The 18,754-nt window shown below is 36.7% G+C and overlaps 1 protein-coding gene across 2 annotated transcripts in view; it reads right to left on the reverse strand.

The window, feature by feature from the left end:
- The window catches only part of ADAM9 (ADAM metallopeptidase domain 9), a 115,845-nt gene that overhangs the window by 14,500 nt on the left and 82,591 nt on the right, over positions 1 to 18,754 (reverse strand). The window contains exons 17-20 of one of the 2 annotated variants that reach the window (XM_032288140.1): positions 14,446 to 14,526; positions 14,090 to 14,195; positions 7,406 to 7,547; positions 5,954 to 6,041 (exon numbers count right to left, since the gene is read on the reverse strand). In XM_032288140.1, coding sequence (XP_032144031.1) covers positions 5,954 to 6,041; positions 7,406 to 7,547; positions 14,090 to 14,195; positions 14,446 to 14,526 — 417 coding nt within the window. The remainder of the gene's footprint in view (positions 1 to 5,953; positions 6,042 to 7,405; positions 7,548 to 14,089; positions 14,196 to 14,445; positions 14,527 to 18,754) is intronic. The other variant, XM_032288141.1, reaches the window with a different exon arrangement.

Raw genomic sequence — 18,754 nt, forward strand, 5'->3', positions numbered from 1 at the left:
AGTCCCCACGGGTGATCCCCAGGCAAGTAGGGTTTGGAGTGGACTTCCAGCAGTCCTGCAGGAGAGGAGCCTGACTGTAGGAAGGAAAACTAAGAAACAGAAAGAACTTCATCATCAACAAAAAGGACATACACTCAGAGACCCCATCTGAAAGTCACCAACTACAAAGACCACAGGTAGATATAGCCACTAAGATGGGAAGAAACCAGCACAAAAAGGATGAAAACACCAAAAACCAGAATGCCTCTCCTCTTCCAAAGGATCACAACTCCTCACCAGCTAGGGATCAAAGATGGATGGAGAATAAATTTGATGAATTGACAGAAACAGGCTTCAATAGGTGGGTAATAACAAACTTCTCTGAGCTAAAAGAACGTGCTCTAACCCAATGCAAAGAAACTAAGGACCTAGAAAAAAGGTTAGATGAGATGCTAACTAGAATAAACAGCTTAGAAAAGAATATAAACAACTTGATGTAGTTGAAAAACACAGCACAAGAACTTCACAAAGCATATACAAGTTTCAATAGCTGAACTGATCAAGCAGAAGACAGAATATCAGAGATTGAAGATCAACTCAATGAACTAAAATGAGAAGGAAAGAATAGAGAAAAAAGAGTGAAAAGAAATCAACAATGCCTCCAAGAAATATGGGATTATGTGAAAAGACCTAATCTACGTTTGATAGGTGTACCTGAATGTGACAGAGAGAATGATTCAAAGCTAGAAAACACTCTTCAGGGTATTACTCAGGAGAACTTCACCAATCTAGCAAGGTAGGCCACCATTCAAGTCTAGGAAATACAGAGAACAACACGAAGATATTCCTCAAGAAGAGCAACCCGAAGACACATAATTATCAGATTCACCAGGGTTGAAATGAAGGAAAAAATGCTAAGGGCAGACAGAGAGAAAGGTTGGGTTACCCACAAAGGGAAGCCCATCAGACTCACAGCAGATCTCTCCACAGAAAACCTACAAGCCAGAAGAGAGTGGGGGCCAATATTCAACATCTTTAAAGAAAAGAACTTTCAACCTAGAATTTCATATCCAGCCAAACTAAGCTTCATAAGTGAAGGAGAAGAAAATCCTTAACGAACAAGCAATTGCTGAGAGATTTCATCACCACCAGGCCTGCCTTACAAGAGCTCCTGAAAGAAGTACTAAACAAGTAAAGGAACAACCAGTAACAGCCAATCCAAAAATGTACCAAATGGTAAAGAACATCGACACAATGAAAAAAATGCGTCAACTAACGGGCAAAACAACCAGCTAGCATCAAAATGGCAGGATCAAATTCACGCATAACAATATTAATCTTAAATGTAAATGGGCTAAATGCCCCAATCAAAAGACACAGACTGGCAAATTGGATAAAAAGTCAAAACTCATCAGTGTGCTGTATCCAGGAAACCCATCACACATGCAAGGGCATACATAGGCTCAAAATAAAGGGATGGAGGAAGATTTATCAAGCAAATGGAGAGCAAAAAAAAGCAGGAGTTGCAAACCTAGTCTCTGATAAAATAGACTTTAAACCAACAAAGATCAAAAGAGACAAAGAAGGGCATTACATAATGGTAAAAGGATCAATGCATCAAGAAGAGCTAACAATTCTAAATATATATGCACCCCAATATAGGAGCACCAAGGTACACAAAGCAAGTTCTTAATGACCTACAAAGAGACTTAAGACTCCCACACAATAATAGTGGGAGACTTTAACACTCCACTGTCAATATTAGACAGATCAACAACATAGAAAATTAACAAGGATATCCAGGACTTGAACTCAGATCTGGACCAAGCGGACCTAATAGACATCTACAGAAATCTCCATCCAAAATCCACAGAATATACATTCTTCTCAGCACCGCATTGCACCTACTCTCAAATTGACCACATAATTGGAAGTAAATCACTTCTTAGCAAATGCAAAAGAACGGAAATCATAACAAACAGTCTCTCAGATCACAGGACAATCAAATTAGAACTCAGAATTAAGAAACCAACTCAGAACCGCACAGCTTCATGGAAACTGAACAACAGGCTCCTGAATGTCTACTGGATAAACAATGAAATGAGCAGAAATAAAGATCTTCTTTGAAACCAACAAGAACAAAGACACAACATACCAGAATCTCTGGGACATATTTAAAGCAGTGTCTAGAGGGAAATTTATAGCAATAAATGCCCACATGAGAAGCAAGGAAGGATCTAAAATCGATACCCTATTGTCAAAATTGAAAGAGCTAGAGGAGTGAGATCAAAAAAAAAACCTCAAAAGCTAGCAGAAGACAGGAAATAACTAAGATCAGAGCGGAACTGAAGGAGACAGAGACACAAAAAACCCTTCAAATCCAGGAACTGGTTTTTTGAAAAGATCAGCAAAACAGACAAACCACTAGCCAGATTAATAAAAAAGAAAAGGGAGAAGAATCAAAAAGATGCAATAAAAAACGATAAAGGGGATATCACCACTGATTCCACAGAAATACAAACTACAATCAGAGATTACTACAAACAACTCTATGCACATAAACCAGTAAACCTGGAAGAAATGGATAAATTCCTAGACCACTGCACCCTCCCAAGCCTAAACCAGGAAGAAGTTGAAACCTTGAACAGACCAATAACAAGGGCTGAAGTTGAGGCAGCAATTAATAGCCTACCAACCAAAAAAAGTCCAGGTCCAGACAAGTTCACAGTTAAATTCTACCAGATGTATAAAGAGGAGCTGGTACCATTCCTTCTGAAACTATTCCAAACAACATGAAAAGAGGGAATCCTTCCCAAATCATTTTATGAGACCAAAATCATCCTGACACCAAAACCCGGCAGAGGCTCAACAAAAAAAGAAAACTCCAGGCCAATATCCATGATGAACACAGATGCAAAAATATTCAATAAAATACTGGCAAACTGATTGCAACAGCACATCAATAAGCTTATCCATCACAATCAAGTAGGCTTCATCCCAGGGATGCAAGGCTGGTTCAACATACGCAAGTCTATAAACGTAATCCACCACATAAACAGAACCAAAGACCAAAACCACATGATTATCTCAATAGACGCAGAGAAGGCCTTCAACAAAATTCAGCAGCCCTTTGTGCTAAAAACTCTCAATAAACTAGGTATCAGCAGAACATATCTCAAAACAATAAAAGCTATTTACAACAAACCTACAGCCAGTATCATACTGAATGGGCAAAAACTGGAAGCATTCCCTTTGAAATCTGGCACTAGACGAGGATGCCCTCTCTCACTACTCCTATTTGATGCAGTATTGGAAGTTCTAGCAAGGGCAATTAGGCGAGAAAAAAAAATAAAGGGTATTCAATTAGGAAAAGAAAAAGTCAAATTGTATTTGCAGATGACATGATTGTATATTTAGAAGACCCTATCATCTCAGCTCAAAATCTCCTTAAACTGATAAGCAACTTCAGCAAAGTCTCAGGATACAAAATCAATGTGCAGAAATCACAAGCATTTCTATACACCAATAACAGACTAACAGAGAGCCAAATTATGAGCAAACTCCCATTCACAATTGCTACAAAAAGAATAAAATACTTAGGAATACAACTAACAAAGGATGTAAAGGACCTCTTCAAGGAGAACTACAAACCACTGCTCAACGAAATAAGAGAGGACACAAACAGATGGAGAAACATTCCATGCTCATGGTTAGGAAGAATCAATATTGTGAAAACGACCATACTGCCCAAAGTAATTTATAGATTCAACGCTATCCCCATCAAGCTACCAATGACCTTCTTCACAGATCTGGAAAAAACCACCTTAAACTTCATATGGAACCAAAAGAAGCCCACATAGCCAAGCCAATCCTAAGCAAAAAGAACAAAGCTGGAGGCATCATGCTACCTGATTTCAAACTATACTACAAGTCTATGGTAATCAAAACAGCATGGTACTGGTACCAAAACAGAGAGATAGACCAATGGAATACAACAGAGGCCCTGGAAGCAATGCTACACATCTACAACCATCTGATTTTTGACAAACCTAACAAGAACAAGCAATGGGGAAAGGACTCCCTGTTGAATAAATGGTGTTGGGAAAACTGGCTAGCCATGTGCAAAAAGCAGAAACTGAACCCCTTCCTGACACCTTACACTAAAATTATCTCCAGATGGATTAAAGACTTAAACATAAGGCCTAACACCATAAAAACCCTGGAAGAAAATCTAGGCAAAACCATCTATGGAATATTATGCAGCCATCAAAAAAGGTGAGTTCGTGTCCTTTGTAAGGATATGGATGAATCTGGAAACCACAATTCTCAGCAAACTGACACAAGAACAGAAAATCGAACACCACATGTTCTCACTCATATGTGGGTGTTGAACAATGAGAACACACGGACACAGGGAGGGCAGCATCACACACTGGGGTCTGTTGTGGGGGGCCAAGGAAGGGACAGCAGGGGGGTGGGGATTTCGAGGAGGGATAACAAGGGGAGAAATGCCAGATGTACGTGATGGGAGGATGGAGGCAGCAAACCATATTGCCATGTGTGTACCTATGCAACAATCCTGCATGATCTGCACTTGTACCCCAGAACCTAAAGTACAATTAAAAAAAAAAATGATTTAAACATAAGACCTGTAACTATAAAACTACTAAAAGAAAACATAGGTAAATACTCTTAGCAGTATTGCATGATACATGTAAAAATTGTTAGGATGGCAAATGTTAGTGACTTTTTTACCATTACTGTTAAATTTACAAAAAAAATCTTGAAAATAATTGTTAAAATGCCAAATTTTATATATATTTTGCCAAAATAAAATAAGAAATATAGACATATATGTCAATGATGAAGAAGAATATACAGATAATTTCTAACTAACATGCATAGGGCCTATGTACCCATCCTGCATACATAATGATATGGAAAAATTTGCAAGATATATGACTAAGGGGAAAAAGGACATAACAATTCCTTTTTATATATAAAAAGGGGTTGGAATAGGGAGGTTCTATGTGTGTATATATATTAAAACATGAAGAATGATTTCTAATCATTTTCAACAGTGAAAATGAATGAATCACAGCTACATCTATCAATAGAGCTAAATCACAAAGTGACATAAAGGGGAAAAGCAGGCTGCAGATATAGGTGCAAATTATCAAATAAAACATTTTTAAAAGCTTTAAAACTGATTTAAAAATATATTACATATTGCTTAGGGATATATGCAGATCAGTAAAAGTATATCATCATCTAAACACTCCCTAACACACTTGCAGAAACAGTGATTATCAGTCCTACAGCTGAGACAATTAGGCCTATCCCAAGAGCTCAGCACCAGGTCTTTGGTAATATCCCCTAAGGTGACAGGTATTGAAAACAAACAGCAGACAGAAAAAAGTAGTGATAGCATAGGTCTTGTGTCATTTCTCAATTCTGGTTGCTAAGCAAGGCATTCCTAACGTCCAGGTGCCTTTTTCTGTGTCCTCTATGCCAAGGACTCCGCTGGTTTTCCTTTAAAGAACTCAGGGGGCAGGGCACAGGGGCTCATACCTGTAATCCTAGCACTTTGGGAGGCCCAGGTGGGTGGATCATGTGAGGTCAGGAGGTCAAGACCAGCCTGGCCAATGTGATGAGATCCCCTATCTGCTAAAAATACAAAAATTAGCCGATCGTGGTGGCACTCGCCTGTAATCCCAGGTATTTGGGAGGCTGAGGCACAACAATCACTTGAACCGGGAGGCAGAGGTTGCAATGAGATGTCATTGTGCCACCACACTCCAGACTGGACAACGGAGCAAGGCTGTGTCTCAAAGACAAAAAAATTAGGGACCACCTACAATATTCCTGAGTGCTTAAGAGGTATCTATGTTTCTAGCTATATCTACATAAATTTTTTTTAATCTTTAAACATTTGACCTTTTAATACAGTAAAGAAAAATAAGCATACACTTACAACTTCTCTGGGAGGTGTCACTGGAGAAACATGTCGAGGAACACTCACTGGCTGTCTAGAAGGGTTTGCTTGATTTTTGCCACCTGACCTGAAAGATACAATTACTTTTCATCTAAATTAAGATTAAAACATTTCTACATGAAATATTACACACATTTTGCATTTTCCCAAATACAGAATAACGATGGTGGTAGTGATGGTGATGATAATCATGACACAGTTAAAATGTTTATGCCATATTAACAGCTTTCATGCATTTTAAATCCTTATGGCATTAGAAAGCATTACTAACCATATTTTATAATTAAACTGAAATTTTAAGAAATTGTGAAATTTGGTCAGTTAAGCCAATGGCCCCTTAAGTTTTATCCTCAAATCTTCCTAAAATCAGAGTAAAAGCATATTCTCAGGTTGCCAAGTAGTCATTTTAAAAGTTAGGAAATCCAGCCAGGCACAGTGGCTCACGCCTGTAATCCCAGCAGTTTGGGAGGCCAAGGCAGGTGGATCACCTGAGGTCAGGAGTTTGAGACCAGCATGGCCAACATGGTCAGGCCCCATCTCTACTAAAATACAAAAATGAGCTGGGCGTGGTAATGGGCATGTGTAATCCCAGCCATTTGGGAAGATGAGGCAGAAGAATCGCGTGAACCCGGGAGGCAGTGGTTGCAGTCAGCCGAGATCGTGCCATTGCACTCCAGCCTAGGCGACAAGAGCAAAAACTCAGTCTCAAAAAATAAAAAAAATAAGGAAATCCAAGGTTAGTGATGAATTTGCTGGAAAGACATGTTTTAGACATGCTAAGGTGACAGCAAGTCAGTGCACTGGAGATGTATGGAAGATAGCTATAGTTATGAAACTCAAACTTCAAAAATGCAGATGGGGGAATTATTTACATAGACTGGTCAGTTGGAAGTGTGATAGGAAGTATTTACTTACTCCACCATCAGAATTGGTGTTAAGCAAAATGAACCCTGAGCACTTTCAGCAGCCTAAAGGCTGACCACCATAATCTTTTCCCCTCCTTGTTATAAGAGGTGACATGGTCACCATAGCCTTTCAAACCACGCTAATCATGTCACAAGGTCACAGAGATAACTTAGAACCCTATTTTAGAGGATTATCAACCTCTGTGATATGACTATCAGCATTAATACTTTATAAATTATTTAATATAGGCTGAGCGTAGAGGCTCATGCCTGTAATCCCCGCACTTTGCGAGGCTGAGGCAGGTGGATGGCTTCAAAAAGTTCAAGACCAGCCTGAGCAACATGGCAAAACCCCATCTCTACAAAAAAAATACAAAAATTAACTGGGTGTGGTGGCACACCTGTAATCCCAGGTACTTGGAAGGCTGAGGCAGGAGGATCACGTAAGCCCAGGGAGGTAGAGACTCTGTCTCAGGAAATATATGTATATATTTAATATAGGAATTAAAAGAAAAAATATAAGTACTCATATGTTTGAGATCTCTTCTTTCTGAAAAAGCTTCTGCACAGTTGATCTCTCTTGACGAAGATAAAAATAGCACAGACAATAAGAGGAACAATTAGGAAGAAGAACACCAGCAGTCCGTCCCTCAATGCAGTATTCATTTCTAGAGAAAAGAATTTTACATCAACAGTCACCAAACTCATACTATCCAGAAAATACTAGAGGATTATAAATATTTTACATTAATTTTCCCATTACTTAAAAATCAAACCGACATTCATTGAATACATTGAGAAGTCTTTCTCACAGTTCATCCCTGTCCACTTTATTTCTGCCTTCACAAAAATAACCACTTTTATTAGTTTCTTCTGTAATCTTACAGTATTTCTTCCAGCAAACAATCAAGAACAAAATATATTTCTATTGTCAACACTTTCTTACACAAAAGGTAACATACTATTTATACCATTTGGGGCATCAGTTTTTTTCCACTTATCTGTACATAGTGGGTCTCATTTTCCACACAGCTATACAAAACTCCATTGTGAAGATGTTCTAGAGTTTATTTAACTTGTACCCTACTGATAAACACTTTTATTTTTTCAATCTTTTGTTACTACCATTATAGCAACCAAAATAAGTTGCTATAATAAATAACCTTGTACATATATCATATCACGAGTCCAGGTATAACTACAGAATATTTCCCTAAAGCAGAATTGCTGTATCAATAAATAAGTGCATTCATCACTCTTTTTAGATATTGTCAAGTTGTCTTTCAACGGTAACAGTTACAATTTATAAGAATATTATAAGCAATATATAAGAATTCCCCATAGCCTCACCCACAGAGCCAAACCAGATTTTTGCCAACCTGGTAGGTGAAAAATGTTATCTTAGCGGATTTTTATTTTACTTTTTTTAATACTATGAGTGGAGCATTTTTGTTTCTTGTTTAAGGAAGCTATTTCTTTTTTTCTGTTTTTGTACTAAACTCTTGCTTTTTTCTTCCTAATTTCTAAAAGTTCTTTAAATACCAGAGAGATTAGCTTTGCCTGTGATATGAGTTGGAAATGTTTTCCCCATTTTAACCTATGGCACTATGCTTTTCCCCATGCAGAATTTTATTATTTATGTATAGTTGAATCTATCAATTTTATTTGTATGCCTTCTAGATTTTAAGTTTCATTGCAACTTTTACAAATTCATTAAGTTTTATGTGTTCTATATTTTTTTGAGAAATAATACAGTAGATATGAACAGGAGTGGTAAATTGATTCATGATTTTAATTTGTAAGAGAACCAGAAATTTCTTTTAAAAGTTGTATAAAACTATACGAAACAATATTTATCCCAACTGAAAATCAAAATACAATTGACCCTGGAACAATGTGGGTTTGAACTGCACAGGTCCACTTATATGAAAACTATCTTGTGCCTCTGCCACCCCTGAGACCAACCTCTCCTCTTCCTCCTCAGCCTACTCTACAGGAAGATGATAAGGATGAAAGTCTGTATGATAATCTACTTTCACTGGATGAATGGCATATACATTTTCTCTTCTTTGTGATTTTCTTAATAAATTTTTTTTCTCTAGCTTGCTTTATTATAAGGATACAGTATAAAATACATATAACAGATAAAATCTGTGGTAATCAACTGCTTATGTTATTGGTAAGTCTTCCACTCAACAGCTTAGTAGTCAAGTTTTGGGGAAGCAAAAGTTACACATGGCTTTTCAGCTATCAGGGGTTGGTACCCCTAACCTCTGCATTATTCAAGGGTCAACTGTATAAATAATTAAAGCAAGCTTCATATTATCATTTTATACTTACTAATGAGTAAACAAAATTTAAATTAAAGCATTCCACATTGGCAAGATTATTTTGAAATTGAAACTTTCGCACTGTTAGCAGCATTACACAAATGTATCATTTATTAGAAATTTTTACTCCTAAAAGAACTATAAAAAGAATTATTCTCTTCAAACTAATCTCATTACTGGCAATAGATTCTTCAACTGGAAAAATGCATACACATTAACATGTACACTATAATGTTAACAGTGCATTATCAAAACCTTAAAAACAATCTAAATGTCAAATAATTAGAAAATGGCTAAGTGAAGTTATGGCACATCCACTGGATGAAATGATACACAGCTGTTAAAATCCATAGTTCTAACTTCCAGTTATAGCCAAGGTGGAATAACAGGGACCAGATTTACTCTGCCAGCTAAAATAACCAGAAAACCAGACATAATATATGAAACAACAGTTTTTCGAGACACGGGACATCAGGCAACAAACAGCAATGATCCCTGAGAGGCAGAAAAAAAAATAAGGTAAGCCTTACAATTGTCCCAGGTTTGTGCCTAAAGAAAGTTGACAGACACTTAAGGAGGGGTGCGGGCACCAATGCAAAACCCAGTGGTCTCTCTCAGTTAAAGACATGGAGCTGCTATTCTGAAGAGGCCAAGGCAGCTAGAGTTCCCAGACAAAGTAGCAAAGGGAAGAGAGCTACAGAGAAAACTTGAAAGATCTGCATCAGTGCTGATGGATATATGCATGTATGTAGACCATGTGAAGCTGGAGAAAGAACGATTGTAAAAAGACTGATGGAAATAAGCCCTACAACTCACACAGGACTAGGAAGAGTATTTGCTCCTACAATTCAGTAGGAAACTTCATATTTAATGTGGCACTGAGCAGGATAAACAGAAGTGGTTTTGCCTCAGTAATAAAGCAGAATCAGTCCTAGACTAAATGCTATTTAGGTCCTGCCTTAAAAGTTTAAAAGCAAGACCCTGAAGGATCAAACTAGGTAACTCAAGCATACTAGTACAATAGAAATGCAAAAATATCCAATAACCCACAAAGTAGGATTTATAATTTCTGGCATCTAATAAAAATGTGTAAGGCTTACAAAAATGCAGAAATATATAAGGCAAAAAGAGGGAAAAATATCAAAACTGAGACATGATACCTATGACAGAATTAGTAGGCAAGGATATTAGCAGTTATTACAACTGTATTCTATTTGTTCAAAAACTTAAAGACTGAGCATCTTATGTAGTGTTGTGAAAGATATAAAAGAAATGGAACTCTAGAAATAAAAACGACAATGTCTAAAATGGAAAACACACTGGCTCAAGTTAATGACAAATTTGACTCCATGGAACAAATGTGAACTGAAAAGTAGTAACAGAAGTTGCTCAAAATTAAACATGAAGACAAAAGAGTAATTTTTAAAAATCAACAGCCAGCCAGGCATGCTGGCTCACACCTATAATCCCAGAACTTTGGAAGGATCACTTGAGGCCAGGAGTTTGAGACCAGCCTGGCCAACATGGTGAAACCCCGTCTCTACTAAAAATATAAAAATTAGCCAGGCTTGGTGGCACACAAATGTAGTCCCAACTACTCAGGAGGCTAAGACATGAGAATTGCTTGAACCCTGGAGGCAGAAATTGCCACGAGCCAAGATCATGCCACTGCACTCTATCTAGCCTGGTCAATAGAGCAAGACTCTGTCTCAAAACAAGTAAAATTAAAATTAAAAAAAATAAAATAAAAATAAAAAATCAACAGCCAGTCAGTAAGATGTGAAATAACATCAAGCAGCCAACTATACATAAAATTGGAGGACTTGAATGAAAAGAGAGAAAGAAGAAGACAGAAAAAAATATCTGAAGAAATTATGGCCAAATATTTTTCAGATATGAAGAAAACTATACATGCACAGATCCAAAAAGCTCAAAAAATCCAAAGCACACCAAGGCATATTCTAATAAATTATTAAAAACCAGAGATAAAGAGAAAAACATTACAAGCAACCAGAGATTCGAAAAACATATATACAGCAGACATTACATACAAAGAAAAGGATGACAGCAGATCTTTAGGAAAAACAATGCATGTCAGAAGACAAGCAATATCCTTAGAAGTAAAAAGGGAGGAAAACTATCACCCTAGAATTCTTGCCCAGTTAAATTATCATTCAAGTAGCAAGGCAAATTAATGATTTTTTTCAGACATACAAGTTAAAAATATTTGTCACTGGCACACCTGCATTATAAGAAATGGAAAAGGAAATCCTTCAAGCAGAAATTAAATGATATCAGATTGAAATGCGAATTTACACAAAGAAATGGAGAGCACCAGAAATGCTAATTATATGGGTAAATATAAAGACTTTTTCTATCAACTGTTCAAAGCAAAATGAATAACAATGAATTGTGGGTTTTATAACATAAGTAGAAGTAAAACATGACAACAATGGCACAAAAAGAGAGAAATAGAAATTTACTAAAGTATTATAGTATCACTACAACAGAGACCATAATAGAAAATATCAAGATAGTAAATTTCAACATAAACACATCAATAATCAAGTTAAATATAAATAATCAAAACAATTTAGGCAGAGAACAGCAGATTAGATTAAAAGCAAGACCCAACTATATCACTAATTACTATAGCATGATATAAAGAAATAAGTAAAAGGATGGGAAAATTTTCCGTGCTGACTAATTAATAGAAATCTGGAGTAGCTATATTAATAATATCTCAATGCAGAACAGAGAATACTACTAGGGAGAAAGAAGGCTATTTCGTAAAAGATAAAGGAGTCAATTTACAACAAGGATAGAGTAATTCTAAATGTTTAGGCACCTAATAACAGAGCATAATAATAAATAAAGCAAAAATTGACAGAACTATTAAGGGAAATAGGCAAATTGGCAGTTATAGCCAAAGAATTCAATATTCCTCTCAATAACTGACAGAGTAAGTAGACCAGAAAATCAGTAAGGACATGAAAGATCTGACTACCTATTAACTAAAATGAACTAATAACTTAGAGAATATTCCACCTAAGAATAGTAAAATAGATAAACCACATTCTGGACTACAAGTTTCAAAAAATAAAAGGATTCAAGTCATATATAATATGCTCTCTTGCTACGGTGAAATAAAATTTAAATCAGTAACATCAAGGTAACTAAAAAGGCCAGGCGCGGTGGCTCACACCTGTAATCCCTGCACTTTGGGAGGCCAAGGTGGTGGATCACCTAAGGCTGGCAGTTCAAGACCAGCCTGACCAACATGGAGAAACCCTGTCTCTACTAAAAATACAAAAATTATCCAGGTGTGGTGGCAGGCGCCTATAGTCCCAGCTACTCAGGGGGCTGAGGCAGGAGAACAGCTTGAAACTGGGAGGCGGCGGTTGCAGGGAGCAGAGGTCCGACACTGCACTCCAGCCTGGGTGACAAGAGACTCCGTCTCAAAAAAAAAAAATCTAAAAAATCCACAGAGATTTCAAAAGAAATAGCACATATCTAAATAATCTGTAAGTCAAAGAAAAAAAATAAAAACAGAAGGTATTCAGAACAGAACGAACATGGAGGTATAATATATCAAAATTTCTTGGATGAATTAAGAGGAAAATTGATAACAATAAAATGCCTATATCAGAAAAGAAAAAGGTCTCACATCAATGACCTCATTTTCCACCTTAAGAAACTAGAAAAAAGAACAAATGAAATACAAAGTAAGCAACTAATAGAAAATATATACAAAGTACATATTTAAGAAAGAACTTGAATACTTGAATCAGTGACATGTAAAGAATTTTCAAAACTCATTAAAACAACCCAATTAAAAACTGGAAAAAAAGACTTAGACACATAACCAAAGAAGATATGTAGAAGGCAAATAAATACAAGAAGAGATTCTCAACATCTTTAGCAATTAGAGATATGCAAATTAAAACCACAATGAAATACCACTACATACCTACTGGAGTGGATAACATTAAAAAGACTGACAATAACAAGTGTTAGAGAGGATGAAGGGAAATTGGAGCTCTCATATACAGCTAGTGAGGATGTAAAATGGTATAGCCACATTGTGTAACAGTTTGGCAGTTCCTGTAAAAGCTTAACATACACCTATTATATGACTAGTCATTCCCAAGAGAAATAAAGCGTATGATCTCACCAGAAAGATACGGTAAACTGGGAGTTCATGGTCAGGGAATTTTAAAAGGCAAATCAGTAATTAGTATAGTAATTAGTGCTAACAGTACTAGAAAAGCAATAGAAGGGAATGATAATTCATATTTAGGCAGCCAGGGGAAACTTCCTTTAGAAACTGACATAGAAGCCTAAATAGCAATTAGCCAACTGCCAACAATGTAAAAATAATATGGTATGAAAGCCCAGAGGTAAAAGATAGTAGCCTATTAGACGAAATCAAAGAAGTTACAATATGTCTTTAGCACACTGAAATGAGGCTGGAAAGGTAAGAGAGGGGCAAGTCATGCAGGGCATTTAAGCCATGTTAAGGAGTTGTGGACTTCATTCTAAAAGCAATGCAGATGCACTGAATTAAAGCAAGATGCTGACATAATCAAAACTGAATTCTGGAAACACTAAACTCTGTAATGTAGAGTGAAACATGGATTACAGGAAGCAAGATGAAAAATAGGGAGCCTACATAAGAGGCTATGATGTATGTTCAGGCAAGAAATTGAAAGTAATAAATGGGGATGAGAAAAATGGAAACATTCACAAGGAATTTAGGAGGCTGAATCAACATCATTAAATGTATAACTGATGTGGGAAGTGAGGGAGAGGTACGAGGACGCCCAATTTATGCCTTGGGCCACTGGGAGATCACACTAATTTTCTTCTATATTACTTGCCATTGTATGTAGGTCCACTGTCCATACTTCCTCCGTATCCTTTAGTCTCACAATTTGGGGGAGCCCAGCCATTTTCACAGTGACAATTCTTATTGCTATTACATACCTTCAAAACAATCAAAATACCACTTTTGTTAATTGTGAATGTTGCTCTGTATCGTCAACTCAAGAATGGAAACCAAGAGAAAGGACTAAATTCATATAAACTTACTGACACTGTTTAAAAATAAAAAATGTATCAGGAATCTAAATTCCCCAACATCTGAAAATCCTGGGAATTCTCAACTAGTCCTCTCTGAGATTTCTTATTATTTAGCACTACTTTCATGAACAAACCAAAAGGAAACATTACCTACCCCACGTCCATGACACTTTTTCTGGACATCACAGTCATAATTCAGAACAGAAGCATCTACACACTGGAAGTTTCTACAGATCTAGGGGGGAAAAAAATGAACAAAGTAAAGGAAGATTGAGCACATTAATTAAAAAGCACCCAGAAAAAAGACCTGGGTACAGATTATTTCATTGCAGAATTCTTTCAAACTTCCAAGGAACCACTAATTCCCATATTATATTTTTGAAAATGCAGAAAAATAAGTGACATTAACTAATTGACATAAAATTATCAAAAAACACAAAGATGACATAAAGTATCTATCCTTCTATGTGATATAGATATGACAATCCTAAATAAAATATTACCAAATGGACTTTTTCAAATCAAAAGTAACCAGATAGAGGACAGGTGAAGTGGCTCACACCTGTAATCCAAGCACTTTGGGAGGCCGAGGCGGGCAGATCACCTGAGGTCAGGAGTTTGAGACCAGCCTGACCAACATGCTGAAACCCCGTCTCTACTAAAAATACAAAACTAGCTGGGTGTGGTGGCACATGCCTGCAATCCCAGCTACTTGGGAGGCTGAGGCAGGAGAATCGCTTGAACCCAGGAGGCAGAGGTTTCGATCAGCCAAGATTGCACCATTACACTCCAGACTGGGAAACAAGGGTGAAACTCCAACTCAAAAAAAAAAAAAAAGTAACCAGATAGAATTAACCCCAGGACTATAAGGAAGATTCAAGGATAGAAGATCTATTGCTGCAAGACATCTACAAAGTGTTGTTACTACGACAGACAGCGAAAGGATAACTGATAATATTTAAAACTCATTTTAATTTTTAAAATTCTTTCAAAAAGAAAAGGATACTTTGTTGACAAGATAAAACCTGTTTTCCAGTACCATGATTAGATATTTCTATTAAAAGCACTATTGAAAATAAGTCCTTATAACGTTACATGGTTCAAGAAATTCTAGTTCATATGGTGAGAAATGAAACAGAAATGAATCCTAAATACTGAGAGAGAAAAAAAATTACCTCAGAAAAAATATTAACCTAAGATCTAAAGGAATCATCTAAAAACATTTTAGAAATTTTTTAATTGGCATCTTTGTGAAAACTGCTCTTTTGTGATATTAGAAAAAAAAAAAAGGAGACTAACATTTTAAAAGACTGTTGAGTGCTATTTTAAAATTTGATTAAGCAACTAGCCTAATAAATCTTGTATACAGGATCAGAATATTTAAATGTGCAAATGAAATAAAGAACAATTAGAGAACAAACATACAATGAAATATCAAGATAGCCTTACCACTCTAAAAAATATATAGGTTTGAACAGAACTGTACTTTTAAAGTCAGAAGATCTCCAAACACTGTTTCCTCCAATTCTCCATTAATTTTTAAATAGGACATATATATACTTATATGATTAAAAATTCCAAAATTACAGTTACAGTGAGTCATCTGTCCTCTAGCCATGCACAATTCCTGAATAAAGATTTCCAAATGCTTTTTTTCTTACATCTTTAAGTCTTTAGAGGAGATATTTACCAAGAGTTTCCCTACCAGTTAAAAGATTTTCCTTTCAGTAATTGATTCAAAGCGGACACCTGAAGCATTAAATAAGATTAAATGTGTTAATAAATGGCAGATTTACTTTAAGGAGCAAGAAAATTCCAAGTCCTTGAGAGAAAGGGTGTTCTGATTGGAAGTGTTTACCTGTGGAATGGGAAAAGCCAAACTGAAAGGAATACACTCAACAACTTTCACAGTGGGGACTGGGCGCAGTGGCTTCTCCCAGCACTTTGGGAGGCCGAGGAAGGTGAATCACTTAAGGCCAGGAGTTTAAGACCACCTTGATCAACATGGTGAAACCCCATTTCCACTAAAAATAAAAATTAGCCAGGCACGGTGGTACACACCTGTAGTCCCAGCTACTTGGGAGGTGGGAGAATCGCTTAAACCGAGGAGGCGGAGGTTGCAGTGAGCCAAGATCATACCACTGCACTCCAGCCTGGGCGAAAGAGCGAGATGCTGCCTCAAAAAAAAAAAAAAAATCCTCTCACAGTGGGAAAATAAGACCATCCTCTCACACACTACCACCATGCCCCTACCATCCACACATCAAGCAGAGCAAAGTTGACTATAGGACTTCTGGTTTACTGATTTCTGGATGCAAGTGGGGAGCAAAATTGAACTACCTGGGACAATAAAAATGCAAGTGAGGAGTTCTTTTCCACTTTTTCCCCCACCCCATGTTTAGCTTGTCCTAGAAATAAATGTTGAATAAATGTGTAAATAATACAGATCTGAAGTAGTACTAAGTTGTCAGCCTGCTCAAACTGTCCGCAGTCTAGGCTTTGGTACATAGCAGAAGGGATAGAATCCTAGCTGCCTTGTGAAAATTCAGGTGTTAAATGTCATAGACTAAACTGACAGTTACAAAGTTACAGATGTACAGAATGCATGGCATATGGTTTTAATGGTGTGTCAGTTTGGGTCAAGGTGTATCAGTCTAGGTACATACATCAACCACTTGCTATCCTTTCTTGCACGTAAATATGGTTGACAAAGCTAGAAAATTATGCAGTTAGCAATAAAACGCAGAAAGACAAAACGTCTTCAAAATACACCAATATATGTTAATAACAACCTGGAATTTAAAGCCAATAATTTTCCTACCAAATCAAAACTGGGACATGGGGGTTTGGAAGTAACAGTAGTATGGCTTACACAGACACAATCAGTAGATACTATTTGTATTCATTACATCTTTGAGAAAAATATATTAATGTGTTTTTCTTAAGTAAACAAGCAGAATAGATATATAACTAACAAAGTGCACACACACACACTCCCTACACAGATAAATAATTTGTGTAATACTGCGAGAGGAAGATAAAATAGAAAATATCAAGAAAATAATTTAAATATATATATATATATATTATATATATATATTTGCACTTTAGGTTCTGGGGTACGTGTGCAGAACATGCAGGATTGTTGCATAGGTACCTACATGGCAATGTGGTTTGCTGCCTCTACCCCACCATCACCTGTATCTGGCATTTCTCCCCACGTTACCCCTCCAAAGAAAATAATGTAACATCAGCAATAAGATCGGAGAAATAGGATGAAACGTTAATAAATTAAATTGTGCCAATAAAAGCCAGATATTTACATTACGCTGAGATACAAAAAGCCTTTTAAACAGGACATGAAACCAAGACAAACAGATAAGACTGGTAAATTTCATGATATTTTAAGGCCGGGTGCCAGGGCTCACACCTGTAATCCCAACACTTTGGGAGGTCAAGGCAGGCAGATCACTTGAGGTTAGGAATTCAAGACAAGCCTGGCCGACATGGTGAAACCCCGTTTCTACTAAAAATACACAAATTAGCAAAAATGGTGGCAGACACCTGTAATCCCAACTACTGGGGAGGCTGAGGCATGTGAATCTCATGAGCCTGGGAGGTGGAGGTTGCACCAAGATTGCACCACTGCACTCCAGCCTGGGTGACAGAGGCCAAAAAAAAAAAAATCATTCTATTCTAAAATAGGCTTATGTCAAATTGTAGATCATATTTACACAGATATAACTGACTGTTAATATTCTTTACATATGAGAAGCCTTAAAAAATAAAATGGCAACCTAACAGTAAAACAAATATGAACTTCACAGAAAAAAAAATATGGATCTAATAAAGATATAAAAAGATGCCCACCCAGGTACAGTGGCCCACACCTGTAATCCCAGCACTTTGGGAGGCTAAGGAGGGAGGATTGCTTGAGCCTAGGAGTTTAACACCAGCCTGGGCAAAAATAGCAAGATCCTGTCTCTACAGAAAAATTTTAAAAAATTAGCCAGGTATGTTGGTCACACCTGTAGTCCCAGCTAGTAGGAAATTGAGGTGGGAGGATCACTTGAGTCTGGGAGGTCAATGCTGCAGTGAGCCATAATCATACCACCGCACTCTAGCCTGAGCAACACAGCAAGACTCTTGTCAAAAAAAAAAAAAAAAGATGCCCAAGCAGGAAAACACGAACTAAAACAATAATGAAGGTTTTTTTTTTTTTTTTTAATTTCAGGATGCCAAGAATGTAGAAAGATGTAAGACACCATGACAAACAATTAATTGTTACCACCTTATTCAAAGGGAAATTGCACTTTCTATAAAAAATTTAAAAGTATATCTCTTAATTTTAAAAGTCTACTCCTAAAAATCTATCCTACATAAATACTCACAAAAGTGGATGAGATTAATACACCCATTTAATCTAGATTAATCTCATTTAGAGATTAGAAAAGTGTTCAGCA

The sequence above is a fragment of the Sapajus apella genome, unplaced genomic scaffold, assembly GCF_009761245.1.
Source record: "Sapajus apella isolate SASKATOON/1434 unplaced genomic scaffold, GSC_monkey_1.0 scaffold21, whole genome shotgun sequence".
Lineage (NCBI taxonomy): Eukaryota > Metazoa > Chordata > Mammalia > Primates > Cebidae > Sapajus > Sapajus apella.